Source organism: the organism of the source record quoted next, unplaced genomic scaffold (assembly GCF_019419815.1).
Source record: "Pyrus x bretschneideri cultivar Hongxiangsu unplaced genomic scaffold, Pyrus_bretschneideri_v1 Contig19, whole genome shotgun sequence".
NCBI lineage: Eukaryota > Viridiplantae > Streptophyta > Magnoliopsida > Rosales > Rosaceae > Pyrus > Pyrus x bretschneideri.
The window spans coordinates 4,648,619-4,669,702 of record NW_025999490.1 but is presented as its reverse complement, the minus strand read 5'-3'; the positions used below and the strand labels follow the sequence as shown (position 1 = coordinate 4,669,702).

The 21,084-nt window shown below is 37.4% G+C and overlaps 2 protein-coding genes across 2 annotated transcripts; both read left to right on the top strand.

The window, feature by feature from the left end:
• Positions 1–6,303: 6,303 nt before the first annotated feature.
• Positions 6,304–7,760, top strand: LOC125467831 (late embryogenesis abundant protein, group 3-like). The gene is made up of 2 exons (XM_009343352.3): positions 6,304–6,600; positions 6,831–7,760. The coding sequence occupies exons 1-2, from the start codon at positions 6,460–6,462 to the stop codon at positions 7,548–7,550; spliced, it is 861 nt and encodes a 286-aa protein (XP_009341627.2). The 5' UTR covers positions 6,304–6,459; the 3' UTR covers positions 7,551–7,760.
• Positions 7,761–10,153: 2,393 nt separating this feature from the next.
• Positions 10,154–13,621, top strand: LOC103944364 (dof zinc finger protein 1-like). Its single transcript, XM_009354801.3, has one exon. It carries the CDS (start codon positions 11,449–11,451, stop codon positions 12,322–12,324), a length of 876 nt encoding a protein of 291 aa, XP_009353076.2. The 5' UTR covers positions 10,154–11,448; the 3' UTR covers positions 12,325–13,621.
• Positions 13,622–21,084: the final 7,463 nt, after the last annotated feature.

Below are 21,084 nucleotides of genomic sequence, written 5' to 3'. Positions count from 1 at the left end.
TAAAATCAGAAAAAAATTAGAATTTTGATCGTCAAACCCACAATATTTCATCTCCGTTCAGGTTGATGCATGCCTTTAGATTAATTACTTGGTCAAGTAAAATTGCAGTAATCACATCGATAATCAGAACCAATTAATCAAAATTAATGATGGTATTTGAAGTGTTAACTGTGTTTGTAAAGGAAGTCCACACAAACTTCGTATTGTGTTTTACAATTTAGCAATTATGCGAGTTTCAATCTTGCGAATGTCCTTACTACTTTGAAATATGGTTAGTGTGACGGTACATGATTAGTGTGAGTGTAGGTCACCAAAAGGAGGTGACATATATCATGCTAATTACGTCTGATTCGATTATTAGCCGACCTTGCATTTTGAAACTCTTATACATTATGTGGCTTGAAATGAACTGCCATGATTTGTTCTTGAGACCACCCGTGGCATGGCAGCTTGATACCATGGCAGCTTATTCTCCCCGTTCGTTGTGCGGCTTGTGCCTCTTTTGCTTAACGTAGGTTATAAGAATTTCGAGGGGACACGAACCAAAAATATTAAAATTATTTATGAAATAGTTTAAGATATCGGTGAAAACCTACGATGCATGGACACGGACACGAGGATACGACACGGAGATACGTCAAATTTCTAAAAATTAAGACACGATACGGCAATTTATATAATAAATATATATTTAAAACATATATTTTAAATAACAATGAAAAAATTAATTACTCAAAATTTAATTTATAGTGTTCAAACTCTCAAAAAATAAAGGATGGTAGTGGTGTAAATTCAGTGGGCTATGTAGTTTTGGGCTTTAGTCTCATTTAAACCCTTTAAAGAAATAAAAATAAAAGAAATTGTGGTGTCATTTTTTACTACAGAAAACAGCATGTCGACCTAGCAATCATCTTCTTCGTGAAGCCTCCTCCACCAGATCGGGTCGTCTTCGTGCGACGCCTTCCTCCGTCAAATTGCGTCATCTTCTTCACGAGGCGTCCTTCCACCAGGTTGCGTCATCTCCGTCATGAGGTTTTCTTCCACGAAATTGTGTCAAAGGCCATGGTGCAGATATCTGTATCTAGACAGTCGGATACCCATATCCATCTGTCAAATGTCGTATCTATTGATCCAGATACGTATCCAACGCGTATCCGACCGTATCAGAGGCGTATCGTGTTCATTTGTGTATCCGACACGCGATACGCGGGTGATGTGCCGTGTCTGTGCATCGTAGGTGAAAACTAAATAATACTCACAATTGTGAAAACTAAACAATACTCACAAAATTTCAGCTACAAGTGGGTTTGTAGGTTAACCACACTCCTGACTCTTCTCCCCTTCGTCAAAGTTATCAATTCGATGATGTCCAAAATCCTATGTACTCATCACAAGACTTGAATTGTCAGTTTGAACGCGAATGCCGAAATTTGTGATTCAAAAAGTTCTCCGACAGTTGTGATTAAAAAAGTTCTACCCTGGATGGAACCACATTGATACTTCCAGAGTTAAAAAGGTTATTGGGGATGGCGGAATCACTATTAAGAGTTAAAAGAGGTTCTCGTAGATGGCGGATGCATGTTCAAGAGTTATAACCTTTTAAATAGACAAGAGGAACAACAGGATTTAGATGCATAAGTGAAGAGACTTCAATAACAGGATTTAGATGAATAAGTGGAGAGACTACGACAACTTTATATTTGGATTGGAGACTCTGAGTTTTTGATGGTTTCCATGATAGAGGGTTAGAGGCTCTTCTAATTTTGTTAACATGGTGAATTATGGTGATGACAAATATTGGAAAGAAAATGTCAACAACATAGACAACAATTATTTTGTGTGAAAAATAATTTAGGTAAGATTAGGATTATAAATTGTCTTTCTAATTATATGTTGATAAGTTGTTTGGACCCGATTTTAAATTTTCGGTCCAAGCAATCAAGATCGTCGGATGATTATGAAGAATTATAGACGTTGGAATGTGATCAACTTTGTAGTATTATTGGCTTGTTTCTAATATTTTTCTAGATATTACTATTGGATTATTGTAGTAATTATCTTGTAAAATATTAAAATGAGCTTGAAGAGTGCAGTTTGAAATCAAGGATTTTTCTTCCTCCACAGGTCTGTTTGGGATTCTTGTATTGGAGTTTTTAAGTGTATTGGGAGATTATCTTCGAATAATTCAAGCACAGAGTAGTTCAAACAACATGTGCAGATATGGAAGAATCATAGCCACTGAGTATCTTGGCAAAATGCCAAGTATTTTAATTAAATGGGATTAATGAAATTGCATGCATTATTCTATCCAGGAAAAGGTGGGATTGCATACCAGATGTGGAGGTAAAGTGGGACTGCATCAGGTTGCTACAAAGGAACACGTGGATTTTGAACAATGGTGATGACGCAATTAGGATTGAATCTTTGAAAAAGATTGTATTAGCAGGTCAAGATGGAAAAGATGGGATAAAGCTTTGATTGATGTGATAAGGCGTGGACTTATGTGCTTATAAGATAAAGTTTCAGAGCTTCATTTATTATGTGATTATGCATGGGATAAGTGCGTGGTCAACATCAACAAATAAAAACTCAGAATCACAGTGCCATTGGGATTTTGTTTTCAGGACTTGGGCATGCAAGTCGCTGTAAATACCAAGCGGCAGATGACTAAAAGACTCACCAATTCAACATACAAAGTTGTACAGGGCCTAGGGGGCATCCGCCCCCAATCAATTTTGTGTGTGTACTTTTGCATTCTAATTCCCAACCTTTAATTAAACTACAAATGAAAAAATAGATTACATTTCAGTTCTAAAGTCAGTTCTAATTAAACTATAAAAAAATGGTATAGTCGAAAAAAGATAAGGTGTATCCATTAGTTTACATACTTATGATATTAGCACTAATTCTTCCAATTGTTACTGCCACTGTTGAAAAAGCATTTTCGGCCATAAACTTTCTGAATCAATTGAGATTAAATGAAAGATCAATAGATGAATGATAACATGATTATTTTTATAGAGAGAGATTTGATGGTATTGGTAATGATGTTGTCATGCACCGCTTTCAAAACATGAAAACGCGTCGAAGAATATTGTAAGATGTTGTATGAAAAACTTTATGGATTAATATATAAGTGTTTTGTGCAGTAAATTCTTGAGTTTTTTTAATTTTACCTTGTTGTTTGATGATGCCCTCATTCTTACAAATTTATGGCTTCGTCCCTGCCTTCTCCCCTTTCTTCTCGCCAACACATCTTCAATTTGGATAAACAACACTATGAAGGCAACCGGCGACATCTTCAGTTTGGATAAACAGCACTGCTTTGAAACCGACTGGTTATTTATCCAAGTCTCGGTCGACAAAGATTTTTGAGTCCTTATTGGTAGAGGTCATCTCATCAGCTTTCTCGGCGAAGTGAGGTGTTACATGTTACCAGGCTCGGCAGATTGGACGCCGAGTTGTTTTATGATTGGATATTCACAAGTTAGTTTTAGAGTTCAGCATTTTGACGGTCGAACCACATTTCCCATCAAGACATACATCTCTTTCGAGTATTTGTGTCCGTATAGTCTGGTGCCTCGGCGTGCTTATACTCTCACGAATATAATCATCGTGACCGAACCCGGCGTCGACGATCCAGGAACTTTGCAGAACTAGTAGCTTTGTCTTCAAGCTCTAAAACCTGAAGGCCGATACGTATTCCTTCCTCAGTCACAGTTGCATGATCAATAAGTCAGCAGCGCTTAATGCAACATCAGCATATTTTAATCCTCGACCGAGCTTGGCCGATGAGTTGGCACGCCTTGCACATAACCGAATAACGTAGTTAGCTTATTAGTTACTCGGTTTGCGCGCCACGTACGTTTGGTAAATTTTAGGATCAACATAAGTATGTCGTGAATGCCTTTGTGCCATATATGTGTTAAAAAGGAAAACTTTTGGACATGACATTCATGATTTAAAGTTGTGCAACAATCGCATTGTTAAGTAATCATCGTAAACTACATGTTAGATAATAGGTGTTGAAAGCACTACTAGAAACATTTTCTTACAAAAAATTTGTAATCATCACTTTCTTTTTTCGAATGTGTTGATTTTATTTATTTAAAAAAAATGAAATCAGACTAAGTTATCCGATGACAAGCTATATGCTAATACCTTTTACCACCGTAGTAGAAAAATGTTGAATGCTTACATAACAGTACGAGTTCGAATTATGTTGGTGACTAATCTAATATTTAATTAATAAAATTATCATTTGTTAAAAAGAAATGACAAGCTATAATATACAAGTATTTAATTTCCAGTCTACAAATTTCGTATGCAACACCTTGAATAAATACCACCACAAAATTGTGCGACAAAAAGCATTAAATAATTTCAATATCAATTTCACTTAGAGTAGAAACGTTATTAGAATTAAACTAAGGGTAAATTACATAATACCCCATCAAATTTGGGTTCACTTACAACTTTATACATCTTTAAAACATTTCAATCTCATACATTTACTATTATTTTTTTCAATTTCATACAACCGTTAAAAAATCTGTTAAGTTAACCGTTAAATGATGACGTGACAAATATAAAATCTCTATTTATGCTGACGTGACTGCCACATTTGTGCCACGTGACTAAACACTTAATAAAAAATTTTAAATATTAAAATAATTAATTAAAGAAAAAAAAAACACAAATCTTCATCTTCTTCTTCCAGCCACCCCTTCTCCCACCACCACCACCACCCTTTTCCCCACCCGAGCCACCCTTCTACCATAACCACCCCATCACCCATCACTTCCGCACCAACAAAGCTTCTTCCTCCAGAACCACCACCATCAATTTCCTCATCAGCAAAGCCCGGAGCAACCCAGAAAACCCCAAGGGCTCACTATGAATTTTGCCCCACCTTCCTCACCACCTCAAACCCTTGCCTTGCCTCGATTTCTTCTTCCAAGTCGTGTCCTCACCTGCTACCCATTTCTTCCCCCCATCTGCAACCCAAACAACAACCAGCAACATGATCGAACAACAATCCCTGCCCCATAAAAAAAAAAAACCCATATTTGTTTTCAACACAAGAATCAACCAAAAAATATATATAAGATCTGAAACAGATTACCCATAAAAAAAAAAAAAAAAGAATGGAACCTATTTCCCCTCCCCCTCCCTTACAAACACCATTGCTGCCCTCCCACTTGATCCCGGCGACCTCCTCTATCTCTTTCTCTTCCTCATCCTCTCACTCTAACCTCGAATTGGCGTCGATCGGAACCGCGAGACGCAGCCAGCAACGAAATCGAAGGGACTTTGGGGATTTTGGTATTCGACTGGTCACTTGGAACGAAATCGAAGGGCAGCGAAATCTGGGTTTTGGGGATTTCGGCTTTAGGTTCAGTGCGGCTTCGTCGAACTCACCTTCGACGACTTCTGGACGACCTCTGCCTTCCGTCAGAGGCTTAGATCTCAGTGCGGCTTCGTCGAATTCGAGGTTGAGCTTTTGCTGGGACTTCTGGTCCTTAGAGGTATCGTTTGGTATGCAGACAGGACGGGACAGAACGGAACGGGACGGGAACAGGACGGGACGGAACGGAATGGAACGGGACAGGATGGAACGGAGCGGAAGCAAAGATGCCTCGGATGGAAACAAGAAGGAAGAAGAAGGAGACAGAGAGGTTATAATTTTGTCTTCCACTGACGTAGAACGAGTCGTTCCAGGAGGGTGAGGTGGAACGAAATTCATCCAAAACTCGTCCCGTGAAATAGCTCGTTCCATCCATTTTAGGCGCACCAAACGTGGAATGGAACGCCTTGTTCCACTGTGATCCGTCCCGTCCCACGTACCAAACGGTACCTGAGTGAACCAAGTGGAGACGGAAGAACATGAAGAAACGAATTTCTGGGTGTTTGAAACTTTTTTCTATTTTTTAATTATTCAACTATCTTTTCAAAATTTTAGTTGAATTTCTAATTAATTTTAAACATAATAAAATTTTAATTTTTTAATTCACATGTCCGACTTGCTTCAGCAGTTAACAGAAGAGCTATCAGGAAGGGACGGTTGTATGAAATTAAAAAATAATAATAATAAATGTACAAGGTTAAAATATTTTAAAAATATTGTATAAGATTGTAATTTGATCCAAATCTGAGAGGTATTATGTAATTTACCCTCAAACTCAATACCTGCTTTTCAATCTTGCCAATACCTAACAGAACACTGTAGTATATCTGACTCATGAATCAAAGAACATGTGTAAGTATGCAGAGCCCCCATCCATTGACCAGTACACGCGTCGAGCAACAGGGCTGCCACCTTATCGTCCCAAACAAGAAGCAACCCCAGAAAGCGGTGGCCCGATATAATACCACGACGGAAAACAAAATTTAACAGGGAAACAGAAAGAAAGAAAGAACAGAAAAGAGAGCAAACAGAGAACAATCAGAGCAGCGAAGATGGTAGTAATTTCCATGGCAAAAAATATCATCTTCAACCTCTCCAAGTCTTTCCCTCAAACCGGCTCATCACTCTCTCTCAGAAATTCCTCTCACAAAGTCTCGAGAGTCTGCTTCGCCTCCGCCTCCAAATCCTCCGAGGTAATTAGTTATTCAAGTACGTGATTAACAGTAATACTTGTCGACGAATGTAAGAATCTGACATCGAAAAGTTGATATATTTAATGAATGGTTCCACCCATGTTTTCACAAGGTATGTGCAAGTTAGGGATAACATCGGTGCATTTAGTAGTAGATAATTGGTCCGTCTCTCTAAAATTGTCTTGATGGATTCATAATTTAATTTGATCCGGTACACGCTTGAACTTCAGGGTCGAAATGCACCAGAAGGGAATAGAGATTCGAGGGCTGACTGGACATATGATGACAAGAAGTGGAGGAATGAGAACGTGAATTACAAAGGAAAGGATCCAACAGATGAACTCAAGGATAAGACGAAGAGCGCAGCGGAGACCATGGCGGAGAAGGCTAAAGAGGGAGTGAACAGAGCAGCGGAGACGGCAGAGAGCGCCAAGGAGAAAGCGAAACAGTACGGTTATGAAACAAGGGAGAAAACGAAAGAAATGGCCGACACTGCGGCTGCGAAGGCAAAAGATGGAACTTATGAGGTCGTGGAGACGGCGGAGCAGGCCAAGGAGAAGGCGAAAGGGAATGTTTGGAGTATGAAGGAGAAAACAGAGGACGTGGCAGAAACGGTGGCGGAGAAGGTGAAGGAGGGGACGAGCAAGGCAGCAGAGACGGCGAAGGACACAGTGAAGGGGGCGTGGGGGGCCGTAGAGGAGGCGGGGCATAAGATCAAGGAGACAGTGGTTGGGACTTCATCGGACTCTGACAATGAGGTGGCGGTGGAGGAGAATGTTGTGGGGGATTTGGATGACGCTGTGGAGGTGGTGGAAATATTCGATGAGGAGGGGAATGTTGTGGACGTTCTGGATGAGGATGTGGTGGTGGTTGAGATATTAGATGAGAAGGGGAATGTTGTGGATGTTAGGAGGCGGATTCGGAGCCCTGAAGATGATGTGAAGAAATAGTGATGTTTTGGCGAAGGAAACTTTGCTCAGTTGTTGCATTGCCTATCATGGAAGGAGTTGAAGCCTAATGTTTGGTACTTGTAGACTTGTAGTTAATAAATCAAAGGTGGCATGTTTGAAGTGGCATTAATGTTTTCATCTTTTTTTTTACTTTGCTTTTCAAATGTATATTTTACAACTTTGCCTTATTATTATTATTTTTTTAAGAAACGATATCTCAGATAGTGGATTAAGTCTCACAACGGATTAACAATAATGTGGTTAGCCTTCGTTCTTTGTTGTTAGCCTCACTAGCACTCTGAACCATCTGTTTTTTTGTGAGGTTACCTAGTGAGCATAGAACCTAAAACCTCTCATTTACTAGTTAAGAGAATACTGGCTCATTTAGTATTATTATTAAAGAACAATGTAGATATGGTTGGGCAGGGACTTTCAATTTTGTGAGATTAAGACAATGTGACGAAAGATGGATCACAAAAACCCAAATCAAGGGCCTTCGGATGAATTGAACAGTGTACCACTCGACCCAACAGAATTAATAGCCGGGCCCAAATTGAACCAGTCCGACAATGCCATCGAAATCAGAAATTGCAGTATGTTCGCATGGCATAAATACAAGTAACCTCGTCCCCACCACACCACGTAGAGAGAGAGAGAGAGCTTTGAGGAGGACGATGTGGAGTGAGGGAAGAGGACAACGGTATGAATGTGGGAGTGTGGGGGAGCAGTTGCAACCCCTGACGGACGCTACCATCACCAACTGGTCCATCTGCTAACTCCTCTTCTTCTTCTTCTTCTGCCGTCTGCCGTTACGTAACTACGTTGGTTAGGGCAGGGGTAAGTGCTTCTCTATCATCCTAATCCAATCTTATCAAGTATTATATTTGATTGGAGTTGGGATTCACGCTTTTAAGACATATTTAAAACGTGTTTACGTAGACTCACTTCGTAATATAATTACAAAAGTTTGAATATGTTTATTTTTTAGGTCTTCTTTAAAATATCATGTTTACAAAAAATCATGCAAATTTAAAACTATATGACCGTTAGAAATTAGAGTTTTGTGTTGTTTCTCTTTGCTACAAATAAAATGTCTTAATTGTTTGGAATTTATCTTTTTTTTTTTTTTTTTTTTTAATAAGAATGATTTGATGAATGATGTACTATAAACAGTTCAATTAGTTAAGTATGTTGCGAAATAACCCTACAAAATAACTAAATCAGTGTTAAGATGTGTGTCAAAAACATCTCTACACATATCAAATCCAAATTTCCATTTCACACACTCACACTTCAATCTATATTTTAGGCCTTGTAAATGTGAATTTCAGCAGTCAGCACCCATTTTCATAGCTTCAAACTGAATTGCCCAAATTGCCACTCCTTAGTCCTTATATATCAAGTAATTTCCATTACCAAACGTAAAGCTAATGAGTTAAAAAAAAAAAAAAACATAATGCTAATGAGACCATCTCCAATGCAATCTATATATTCTAATAATTGGATATTTATGAAGTACATGGTTATGGTGCTTCTTGCGTGTGCAATTTAGAATGAATTAGTGAAAAATCAATGCTCCGCATAAGATTTAAATCTTATATATAACTAAAATTTGAATATAAGTTTCGATTTGAATATAAACTTATATAGAGGTTTTTAACTTTCTGTTGCATAAATGTTACATATGGACTCACAGATAATATCTTAGTCCAAATTATTTGGTGCATAAGAGATGGCTTAACATACAAAACCCAATAAAATCTTAGTTTTGTTGTGGTAGATAAATCATTATCAACATAATCTCTTCCACATTGATACGTAATTAATTTTCAATCCTATTGCATAACACACTCGACGTTCCATCAACTCTAGTTACCAATCACCACCTGGCGTTATATTGTTGCGCATACATTTTTTAATCATCGAGAAAAGAGAGATTTGGTTCTTTAACACACACACTTTTGATCAAAGAGGCAGATTCGAATATATGTTAACGTGAATATCTTTGACGTTAACATTTTTAACGGTGACGGTTTTAGGTAAACGAGATAAGAGAGATGTGAGAATACTTTAACATGCGTTGACATTTTTTAGTGAGATTTAAATGTGAAGTTTTTATATGGAAACTATTGCTTTTTTTAGCATACACACATACATTTTTTTTCTTAAACGAGAAACATAGCAATGTTTTCATTCTTCTACACTTAAATTTAAATTTTTTTTATTTGTATTTTAGATAAATTTATTATAGACTATTGCTTGTATAAAAAAATATAGGTTACAACCAAATTCGAATTCTTCTGGACAAAGTTAGTTTGTTGAAGAATGACAAAGTACTTTGACTAATCCAATACTTGAGTAGTTTACAAGAAAATATGAGAGAGAGAGAGAGTCACCGTGGAAATGTTCTTATCAACGGGGACAGGATTGTCATTCTGAGTAGAATTGATGTCCAATTAGCACGGTGATGTCAGATAGAAGAGAAGAAATCCGTCCAACTAAAGAAATCCGTCCAACAAGAGTACAGATCCCCTCCGAATTAAAAAACAAATGAAACCCAATGATTAAATAATTCGAATAATTAAAATTTGATCGAATAATTATAATTATTATAATTTTTAAAAAAAAATTTTATTTATAATTATTGAATTAAATTTGAACGATGCATATCATTTAATCCTTGAGTTTTGTTTTCTTATATCCGGAGAAAATCTGTACTCTTCCAACAAAAACACCACAAAATAAAATTTTAAATAAGGAAATGGAAAATTGTTGTGAATACAAGACTCGAGAGTATGTATGATTGTAGTAGATAGGCAGAGGAGAGAGAAAGAGAGAGGAGAGAGAGAAGAAATAGTAGTTGCTGAAGTCTGAGCGTCTGACACAGCAGCTAAAAACCCATTGACGACCGCCACTAGCCAGTAGCCACCCTCTTCCGCCCTTACCCGCCGCCTCTGCAGGCTCTGGTCTCTCTTATTCCCCTGTTCCTGTGGTCCATCTCCTACCCCACACCTCCATATATCTAGAAACCGAATACAGTTAAAACTCTCATCTTTTTCTTCTCATAATATTTCTGTGTTTCTTTTTTTTTTTTTTTTTTGTTTGTTTTTGGTGATATTGATCATTGGGTCTGAAAACTTTAGCATTTCGGAACGGAAAGGCCGACTCTTTGGACCGTTTTCCGGTGAGGGCTGAATTTTTCTGTATTGGGTTTCCTGTATTTGATGGATCAAAAGCAAATGGACTGGGAATTTTTTATTAGTTCTAACTTTTTCTGAGCTGGGTTGGTGAGATAGATGCTGTTATGTGACGGAAAATCGTTTCCGGTATTGTCTCTAGCTCCCATAGATTACTACAACCTCTCCCTCTCTCTCCCTCCCTCTCCCTCTCCCTCTCCCCCTCTCCTTTTTCTGGGTTTTCTGCATATCCGCCACCGGTCCAAAATTCCAGAAAAAAAGAAGAAGCAAGTCAAACCGATTCGTCTCAAACTCTGACACCGTTTCTAGAAGGAGAAAAAGAAATCCTCGCGGATATCGCTCGAATTCAAGATCAGATTTTCCATAAATTTCAATTATCACTTGGGCTTTAATTGTTTCATTATTCAATGTGAATGATAAAATGAATGGCCTATGGGTTTGGATGTAACCCTGGTAGGTGGGTGGGAACAAGAAGGAAGGAACACCCGGCATGCAGAGAGAGAGCAATATAACGATAACGATCGCCGTTAGTTTTGGCAGTTTTGGGTGTCGAGAGTAGATTATCTAGGACTAGCGACGGACACGTTTAGCACACCCTCACAATGATCCAATTTCCTCCTATTTATAAACCTCTGCATGTCGCTTGAAGCCCCACATCAATCCATCAAACAATTTCAGACCATCACAAGAGAGAAATCAACATGCAGCAACAGCAGCAGGAGGGAGGTGAGCAGAAGGAGCAGCAGAACCAGGATCAGCGGTTGAAGGCGGCGGAGCAGCAGAACCAGCAGCCGCACAGGTGCCCGCGGTGCCAGTCCATGAACACCAAGTTCTGCTACTACAACAACTACAGCCTCTCTCAGCCACGGTACTTTTGCAAGGCGTGTAGGAGGTACTGGACTCAGGGCGGGACCCTCCGGAACATCCCCGTCGGCGGCGGATGCCGGAAGGGGAAGCGCGCCAAGGGGGGTTCCTCCTCGGCGTCAGCATCTCGGACCGTGCAGCCGCAGCCACCACAGAATGAGCAGGACATGCAGAACAATTTGGGAATTGGCGGCGGGTCCGTGGGGATGTCTACGGCGAACCCGAGCGGTGGATTGGCTATTCACCATCAGTACTACCCTGGTTCTTCTCATGGGTACTTGTCACCTTTTGCAGGGCTTCAATCTCTGAGTCAATCTCAGCCGTTCAATGCTGGGGGCGGTCATGATCCTGCCTCGAACATGAGCCTGCTGCAGGGGTTCAATCTCTCAGTTCCTATGGTGGCGTTGCAGCCGCAGCAACGTCAGCAGTTTTTTCAGATGGGCGGCGCTAGGAGCAATAATCTGTTGGATCAAGCTGCTGTGTACCCATCTGAGCATGATCAGTGGGCCCCCCAAAGCGTCGTCAACAGATCATCTGTGAATACTTCTTCTTCTGCAGCAGCAGCCTCGGACAGCGCTTTGTGGACCATGGGCAATAACAACCCCATCACCACCACCACCACCACCACCACTGCCAGCAGCAGCAGCGGCGGCCCATCTCTGAACCCAAAGCAGTGGCCTGATCTGCCCGGATCATATGGCTCTCCTAATTGAGAGACTTTTAAGGCATGCGTATGATCGTATCCCTACAAAGCATGCAAATTAATCATATATTTACTTTTGTATACCGAAGGGAGATTACCATATGGATCTCAAAGTGTCACCCATTAATTTTCAGTTCTTATAATTATTTACTAAATTGGTTAATTGTACTTGGTGGTTAAGGTATGTATGATCTTTGTGTCTCATGGAACAAAACTATAATTTTGTTGTAAATGAAAGGATAATATTTGGGTCATAAGCATATATAGCCTTTTGTTCAATTCCATGAGTTGGGTTATTTAGGTGGTGGTATTTTGAACTTGAAATTCATCGAAAGCTATTGAGCTAAATATTTGTGCTTTTGTTTTTGGTATTTTATGCCTTTATTGTCTGCTCTCGTACTCCAAAATTAACACTATCTATATCATATTTGTTGACCACGTTGTTGAAGATTGACCTAATAACACAAGTGCATTCCAATTGTACGTGGGATTTAGATAAGTGCATTCCAATTGTACATGGGACTCGTCATAGAAAAATGGTCAGTATGTGATTAGTCACCATATTTAATGAACACATTGTTGAAGACAGATCTAAATAACAGAGATGATGTGTTCAACTCGTGTATGCATGTATGCAGAACTCATACCGGTTATGTGTCAATATCTAATCAATTATCTGTACCATATTTACTAGTCGCACTATTGAAGACGTGTAATAAAAATAAGTGAGTTTGACTTATTTATGCGGGACTTGTACTAGATAAATGATGAGTATCTGATCAGTTATTTATACATTATATATATTTACTGACTACGTTGTTGAAGACTGATTTAATAAATAGAGTTTAATTCTATCTACGTATAAATAGGCAATTAGTAATGTGATCACTAAATGTTAAAGTTGTGTGAAATTATGTCAAACTGATGACTTGTACTTCATTCAAGGTCTTGAAGGAAAAGGTGAAAAGCAAGAAGACAGTACTTGAACAGAAAGCTAGATGCAAGCACAGAGGAAGGTTTAGCTACATGTGTAGAAAAGTTGACGAACAAGAGTCATATGGATAGGTCTTGTTGCATGTGGTGGTTGACTGCAAATGCTTTTGATGAAGGATGAATCACCTGAGACAGACTTCCAAATTGCTGTACGATATCTTTTATATTTTTGGTAAGTTTGCTTTATGATTTATTATTGCACTTGGCAGGTTAAAGCCTGCCCACTACAGCTACAAGCTCTCTTTATTTGCTTTAATTTTTGTAAAAAAAAAAATACTAATAATTCATATCAATGAATAAGTATTGGAAGAGAATGTGTCGTCTGCAAATGCAGGCATAGCTGTGGGAGACCATTGTGTTGATTGTAATCGGGTGTGTGATATAATCTTCGTAGGATATATATTTTAAAATTTAAACGCATCTGATAACAAAATAATATGGTTGTATTGCTCACCACTATTTGAGTGTGGTGAGCTTAAATACCTCGTTAGAGATATAAGTTACTTGTCTACATATGCTATTGTGATATGTGATATTTTGTACGAATCACACGATACCATCTAATCGCACTATTAGGCCCCTGAATTTGTGACGCCATGATGGAGTATCAGGTGTAGATAAGTCTCTCTTCACAGATTTACAACATGTCAAATGAATTCTAGATTAGAGCCTAAAGGAAGGGAGAAAAAGCCGGCATGGTTTGATTCCATTTGAAACAACACCGTCCACGTTCTATCGGACAGTGAATCCAATTCCATCAGTGAATCCAACTCTGCAAGGACCACCACCGGCACAGTTAATTAGCACTACATTTATTAATTAATTATTTCATAAACAATCATGTATTAGGACTTGCAATCGCATGATGAATTAACATATAATAATCAATGCATTAAGACTGAAAGCAAAGATCCATGTGGGATTAGGAGGGATTATTCTACAAATACAGAATGTTGTGAGTGTGAAAGTAAACGAGTCTCGTATTTGTGGTTTGTAAGATTTCTCCTTTCATTGATGTTTTCTTCTTTTATTGATGTTAAACTCTTTTACCTTCATATTCTTACATACTCCTCATGTGTGGTAAAATTTTAAAGCAAACATGTGGCGTGAATTGAGTGACATGAAGAACGTGTAACTGTCGAACTTTACATATGAGTCAACCTACTCTGATACCATAAAAAAAAATTGAGATTCCATAAAAGGCTAAATAGCAATATAAAAAATAGTAAAACTTTAAAAGAGTTTAAAGTTTATCTTTCAATCAACGTGAGACTCTTTGTCGGTAGGGAGGGCGTGAAGGTGGGCATTGTGGTTTCGGACTAAAAGCAAATCTGTGGTCTGCCCCAGAGAGATCTCTGTCGCACAACAAAAAAGGGAAAACCCGATTTTCTATTTTATAGCAAGTGACTCAAAATTTCTTGCTTAAACCATAAACTCTAAAAGTGAATACTATTTAAATTTTCAAAGCAAGTTTGAGTGGAAATTGTTGAGACATGTAGACCGTAGTATATCTTATTTTGTATCGTTGCTGAGAGTATAAAATTTATGTCAAGAAAAGAATGAAAATAGCATTTATTTATAAATATTGGGCTATTTTCTATATGTTTTTAATTAATTTTAGGGAGTTTTAACGAAACATTTTGGTACTGTTCACTTTTAACGAAAAACCATATTTTTACATTTTCTTAATACTATTCACTGCACCTTTATTTTTCATTTTTCATTAAAACTAAAGTTTTTTTTGGATTTTTTGTTAGTTTTCCTTTAATTTTATGGTAGAATCTCAATTTCTACAATTATAATAAGCTTAAGCTATGAAATAATTTTTACTGCAAACATTACAAGTTTCATCAAGTTTCATTTGAATTTGCTTTTGAGAAAGGCTGAATATCAATAAACAATTTTCCAGTTTTGTGATTAAATTTTGATGTATATTGGCTTACTATTTCTTTAAGAGTAAAATCTGCAATGGATAGTTTGTTAATTGGAATTTAAATATTGGCCTTAACTAGTAGAATCTTAGGTGCATATTATGCTTGTAATTGCTACCTTATCTTTGCTTATGTAGTGTTAGAGTAGTACCCACGTATTAAAGACTTAAACTTAGTGGAATTGTCTTTTTTTCCAGCATCATTAACTAATCCCAAGTACAAATATTACATGATAATTGAATTATCGATGTAAATGCTACATAGTTAGTTAGTTCTTATCCTTTAGAGCCTACAAGTGTAAAAGGAGCATCCATCCAAAAAGAATCATGTCACATCCCAGTTTAGCTCCGTCGTAGTACGATATTGTCCGCTTTGGGTCCTGGCCACGCCTTCACGGTTTTGTTTTTGGGAACTCATACGAGAACTTCCTAGTGGGTCACCCATCCTAGGATTGCTCTCGCCCGAACTCACTTAACTTCGGAGTTCCGATGGAATCCGAAGCCAGTGAGTTTCCAAAAGGCCTCGTGCTATGGGAGGTGAGCATGTACATATAAGGCACATCAACCCTTCGACGTTGGTCGATGTGGGATGTTATTTTAGTGCCAGAGGTTTCGTGATGACAAGGATGGTTGGCAAAAGCTGTTATGTAGGAGACTTCTCCTTTCAGTACAATTATCATTACTCTTATTTTACAGCAAATTTATCTATGCTCTGACATCACTTGTGTGATATGGGTTCAATCCCCGCTCGCATGCGCACTTTAAATTAGTCACTTTTAGGTTTTAATTTATTCACATTTTCCACATCACTACACTTTATGGCTTCGTCACCTTTCAGGTGTCGCCCAACACATCGCGATTCAAGTGTCTAGGTGGACATTCTGGGTTGGGGTGTGTCAGTTTGGTATCAGAGCCAGGTTGCCGTTCGGTGCGAGTGTGCCAACGAGGATGTCGGGTCCCTAAAGGTGGTGTATTGTAACATCCCACATCGACCAACAGAGAGGAGGTGATGTGCCTTATATGTACATCACCCTAAGATGATCATCTCATGTCTATTTATTGTGTCGAAACAAAGTAAAATATGCTCTTGGAGTTTTGATGTGGAATAAATGAAAAATGGATTAAAGAATGACAAGCCACTGCAATTTGTATATGATGAGGATGTTACCAATAACTTAAAATCAGTATTCGAATATCTCCAACATAATAAAAAAATAAAGAAATAGGTAAATATTCCTTTGAAGTCCATCACTATCTTAGCCAAAAACTATTCGTTGGAAAAAAAATCCAGTCCCCACATCCATCCATTCTAAATTGAACAGTAAAGCACATTGGAGGTCGCCATCTTCGGTTGCTTGTGCCCCAAGAGACTTCTATAAATAATGGGAATGATTGAGTATTTCAACCTAAAGGGTCTGGCTTGAAACTGGAAAGGGCATGATGGTAAATACAACTTTCGGGACAAAGTATGATGAGAGTACTACTGCATTAGTGGGGAAACTTCCACCACCCTTTGCATGGAGGAACAACCCAGTGTCTAGCTTTAGCTCCACATCGAACATTTACATATGATTTTGATGTGTGATGTATATATTTCTATAAGAACAGTTCCATCGGACACAAAATTGTCCAGGACCTTGTCCAAAAATCAACCCAACACCCTATTAATCTGCTCCAGCTCGCAAAACAGCCTGGCACCCAGCCCAAGCCAGGCAACAGACCAGCCCATTTTGGACAGACCCAGAGGCCAGCCTATTTGGCTAGCGCGTGCAGCACACTCGCGACTGGCATGAGTAGGAGACAAGGGTGCAGGCGGCAGGGCCCGCTTGTCAGCCCACTTGTGTTCACCCGGATTAGAGCTAAGTGGCCCTCCTCAGTGCCGTTGGATTTCCAACAGTAAAAAAAATTTTAATTTGACTTTTAAAATGGACCGTCCGATCACAGATCAACGGTTCACGTTTTTTTTCACCAAAAATAAAAATAAAATAAATAAAAAAGGCCCAACGGTTAGAATTATGACCGTTGGCCACGTGGCAGTGCCTTGGCTCTTGGATTTGAATATTTTTCAAATCCAACGGTCCAGATTAATTAACTATATTAAAATTTATTAAAAATTATGAAAAAATACAGAAAATTTATTAAAAAAGACATAATTTTTTTAAAAAAGTTATTTTTTTTTCTATAAATACCTAACCCTCATCTTCTATAGACTGAAAAAGAAAAACACTTCGCAAAATGTCAAGAGGGGTGTAGGAAGGATGTGGAGCGTTGTTTTGGTATTCTGCAAGCTCGTTGGGCGATTGTCAGGTTTGTTGCTAGAATGTTTGATGTTGAGGCTCTTCGATCCATCATGATGACGTGTATTATTCTCCACAACATGATTGTGGAAGATGAGTATGATTATGATGCCGTCGATGAATATGAGCCGAATCTGATGAACAACTCAAGAACACGTATCTACTGTGCTCATGATCGGACCGAAGATCCCATGCAACACGAGCCGTTAGAACCGGATGGATGTTACAATGAATTGATCGCTCAACGGTACACTAATGTGCAAGAGCCATACTGGCACGTAACCCGCTAGAATGACTTGATTGAGCACCACAGGGGTTTGCAAGAAGGATAATTAAAATAAGCTTGTGGTTGAAGAATAAAGTGTATTTGATGAGTTTATGTAATTTTATTTTAGTGTGTTTTTTTTTAAGTTTATTTGATGAGTATGTAATTTTATTTTAGTTTGTTTTTTTTAAGTTTATTTGAAATTTTATCCGAATTGGTTAAAAATCTTATCCGAAAATAAAACTATTTTATTTATTTATTTATTCTTTAAAAAAAATATAAAATATTTTAAATGGGCTGGGTGCTAGCGCATTTTGTAGGGGTGGAGATCGTTTGTGCCATCACATTTTTAGACTGGGTGCCAGCGTATTTTTTTAGGGGTGGTGATGCTTTGACCTATTACTGTTTACTGGGATCTATTACTGTTCACTTGAATGGATAAATGCGCTGGGTGCTGACGCAAAGTCTTTAAGGGTGAAACTGTTCTAAGATCGAAGTATGCATAAGTGGTGGTGACCAACTTGGCCAAAATACAAAAACTCCGGTGGAAATTAAGTGGACTTTCCATCAAATTAACATCCCGTCGATGTGGGACTCAAAGCCCCAATGCACCATCATTTGGTCAAGCTTGCTGGTGTCTTGTGGTTCATTAGACGGTTTTGTGGATTAGCTAGCCACTTAAACCATATGATCGTTTGAGACAATTACGTGTGCTAATCTAGGACAATAGTGTGTGTGCATAATTATATTAAGGAGTTCATTTGTAATTAGATTTTCAATCAAAATGGTTAGAAAGTAAATATGTATCCTCATTCCTCAGCCAATCAACTTATATACTATTTAATGGTATTATTCTACGATCCCATTAAGCAACACTGATACTTTAAAATGTATGTGATGAATACGCAGTCTTTTCCTCAAATATATTCTAAATTCACATAAATTCTTTATACAATATAAACACTGTCAATGATCCGTAAAATGAAAGTTTAGACCACATTATGGTATTGAGACTTTGTGTCTTAGAAAGTGAATGTGGATAAAGTAATGATGGGTTCACAAAAGTGTAGTTAATTTGCAAAATATTCCTATTTCTATATTAGAAACTTCGGTAGCTGCACTACTAGGGTAGCTTTCACACCCAGATTATTCAATTAGAGTACGTTAGATCAGGTGAAACCAAAATACATAGAGTCACATACTTCTGTAAAAAATATCGTAAGAATAATGTGATCGAATTTCCTTTTAAGTTTTTGTCCAACACTAAAACTTTAGTGGGAATAAAGACTGAAAGAGAGAAGGGGGCCAATGTAGAAGATGGGGTTGGACTAACCAAGAAAGGAAGTTGAAAATTATTTTTGTCATGGCAAAGGGTTGCTTTAGAGCAAAGGTTTGACGTAGGCCATTATCAAAGTGAAGGAGTTGTGAAAATAGCGTGGAGAAGGGGGTACTTCTAAGGAAGGAAGGAAGGAAGGGGTTACAATTGCACTGCATGCCATCAGTCATCACCAATCTAATTATTAAATCCCTCACACACAACTGCCCATTGTCTCATATCTGCACCTATATTTCCTCGCATTGGTCTACTTGTCCTCTTCTAGCTGGTTCCTTCGTATACCTGTCGTAAGGCTTGTAATAGAATGTTTATAAAATAAAATTAACATAATGTATTTGGTAGGGAATTATATTAGAAATTTCTAAGATTACATGAGCTTCGTCTTGTATTTCTCTTATTAATTATGGAAAGTGATTTTCATACCCTATTTTTAGCTTCTTGCACACATTTATTCAATTTGTTATTAATTTTCGTTTAATTTATTTAATTTGATGATCATAAATAAAAAGAAGTATGTGAGAAACTAAAAAAAATGTGTGAAAATCACTTCCCATTAATTATATAATGAGATTATATATTTAATTAAAACCATATTTCAAATGAATTTCATCCTTTACAATTGGATTCATATGATAAGTGATGTATGACAAACCCAATCTTACGATCAAGGGGTCTTTTGATGTAGGCCCAATCAATATAGTAATTTTTTTGTTTAACCCAACATTTATGGGGTTACAATTTAAACATAATTTGTGCATTCATTTCTTGTTGTATGATTATTTTGATGACATTGATATTAAATATATAATTAAATTGAAATTCCTAATTATATGCAATTGTTTACCTATGATAATGATATCTAAAATAATTTTTTAAAATCATATATAATACAATTATATATATATATGAAAAATAAAACATCTTCATTTATATAAAAGAGATACTAAATAATTCTACGTATGAAAAATATCACTATCTACATTCAATAAAGATACCAAAACAATTATATACCTAATGCAAATTTCAAGACATGTAGAAGCAAAAGGAATATATATTACAAGTTATCACCAATTCACCATGACAAATTTCAATACAAACTATGCCTCCATATAAGGTAGAATAACACGGGCAAAAAGAAAAAGAAAAAAAGAGTTGAAGAAGATGAATAAGAACTTAGCATGAAAGTGACAATTAACAAAAAATGCCAATCAAATATAAGTTTTGCCGTTTGAAATCATAATAATTAATATATAGGTGTTGCCCAAATCATGTTTGTATCCATTTAAACTTAGGGGCTGGCTTGAACTGAAAAATAAAAATATTTGTTTGTATCTTACACAAAAGGAAGGTTATCCTAGGTTGTATAGTAGTCAAGGGATTTACATCAAAAGTGATTTTTTTGGAGGAGTTACCTAAAACTTGCTTAAGGAATTGGTTTTAAATCTAATTGTCTATTTTTCAAATGATAATTATGACCATGCTGTGAGTAAAGTGGGAAGAATACTTCTTCAATGTTGCTCTTCTTTCAGTAGCGAAGCATAGTTCTTATAAAATAGTGTTGTTGTTGCTAAGGTTGTTATCTTATTAATTATCATTAGATCAATAAATTTTGAGATATTTTCAAATTTTTAGTGAATTTGGATTGCTAATGAATTCTGACTCAGAGTTATCGATGGATCTATATATTTAATTACTATGTCACGATGCGAGCTTCACCATGTTCCCGATATCGCAAGTTTGTATGAAAAGCCAGAACTAAATTAAATGCAGGAATGACTAATGAAATGAGGCAGGAGCTAGGAGGACCAGCATGTGTTAAGCAGATGAACGTCTTTCCTCTGTCAATTCTGTCCATTGAGAGAGGAGGAGAAAGAGGGGAGTGGGGGGCTGCATCTGCATCCTCAAAAAACTGGATTTGTTGGGGATACAGACAAGAAGACAATATAAGA

Bases quoted from the DNA above. Each gene is read 5' to 3' on its own strand.
- LOC125467831 (XM_009343352.3), top strand. From the start codon at position 6,460: ATGGTAGTAATTTCCATGGCAAAAAATATCATCTTCAACCTCTCCAAG. The intron at 6,601-6,830 runs GTAATTAGTTAT...CTTGAACTTCAG, and splicing joins CCGCCTCCAAATCCTCCGAG to GGTCGAAATGCACCAGAAGG.
- LOC103944364 (XM_009354801.3), top strand. From the start codon at position 11,449: ATGCAGCAACAGCAGCAGGAGGGAGGTGAGCAGAAGGAGCAGCAGAAC.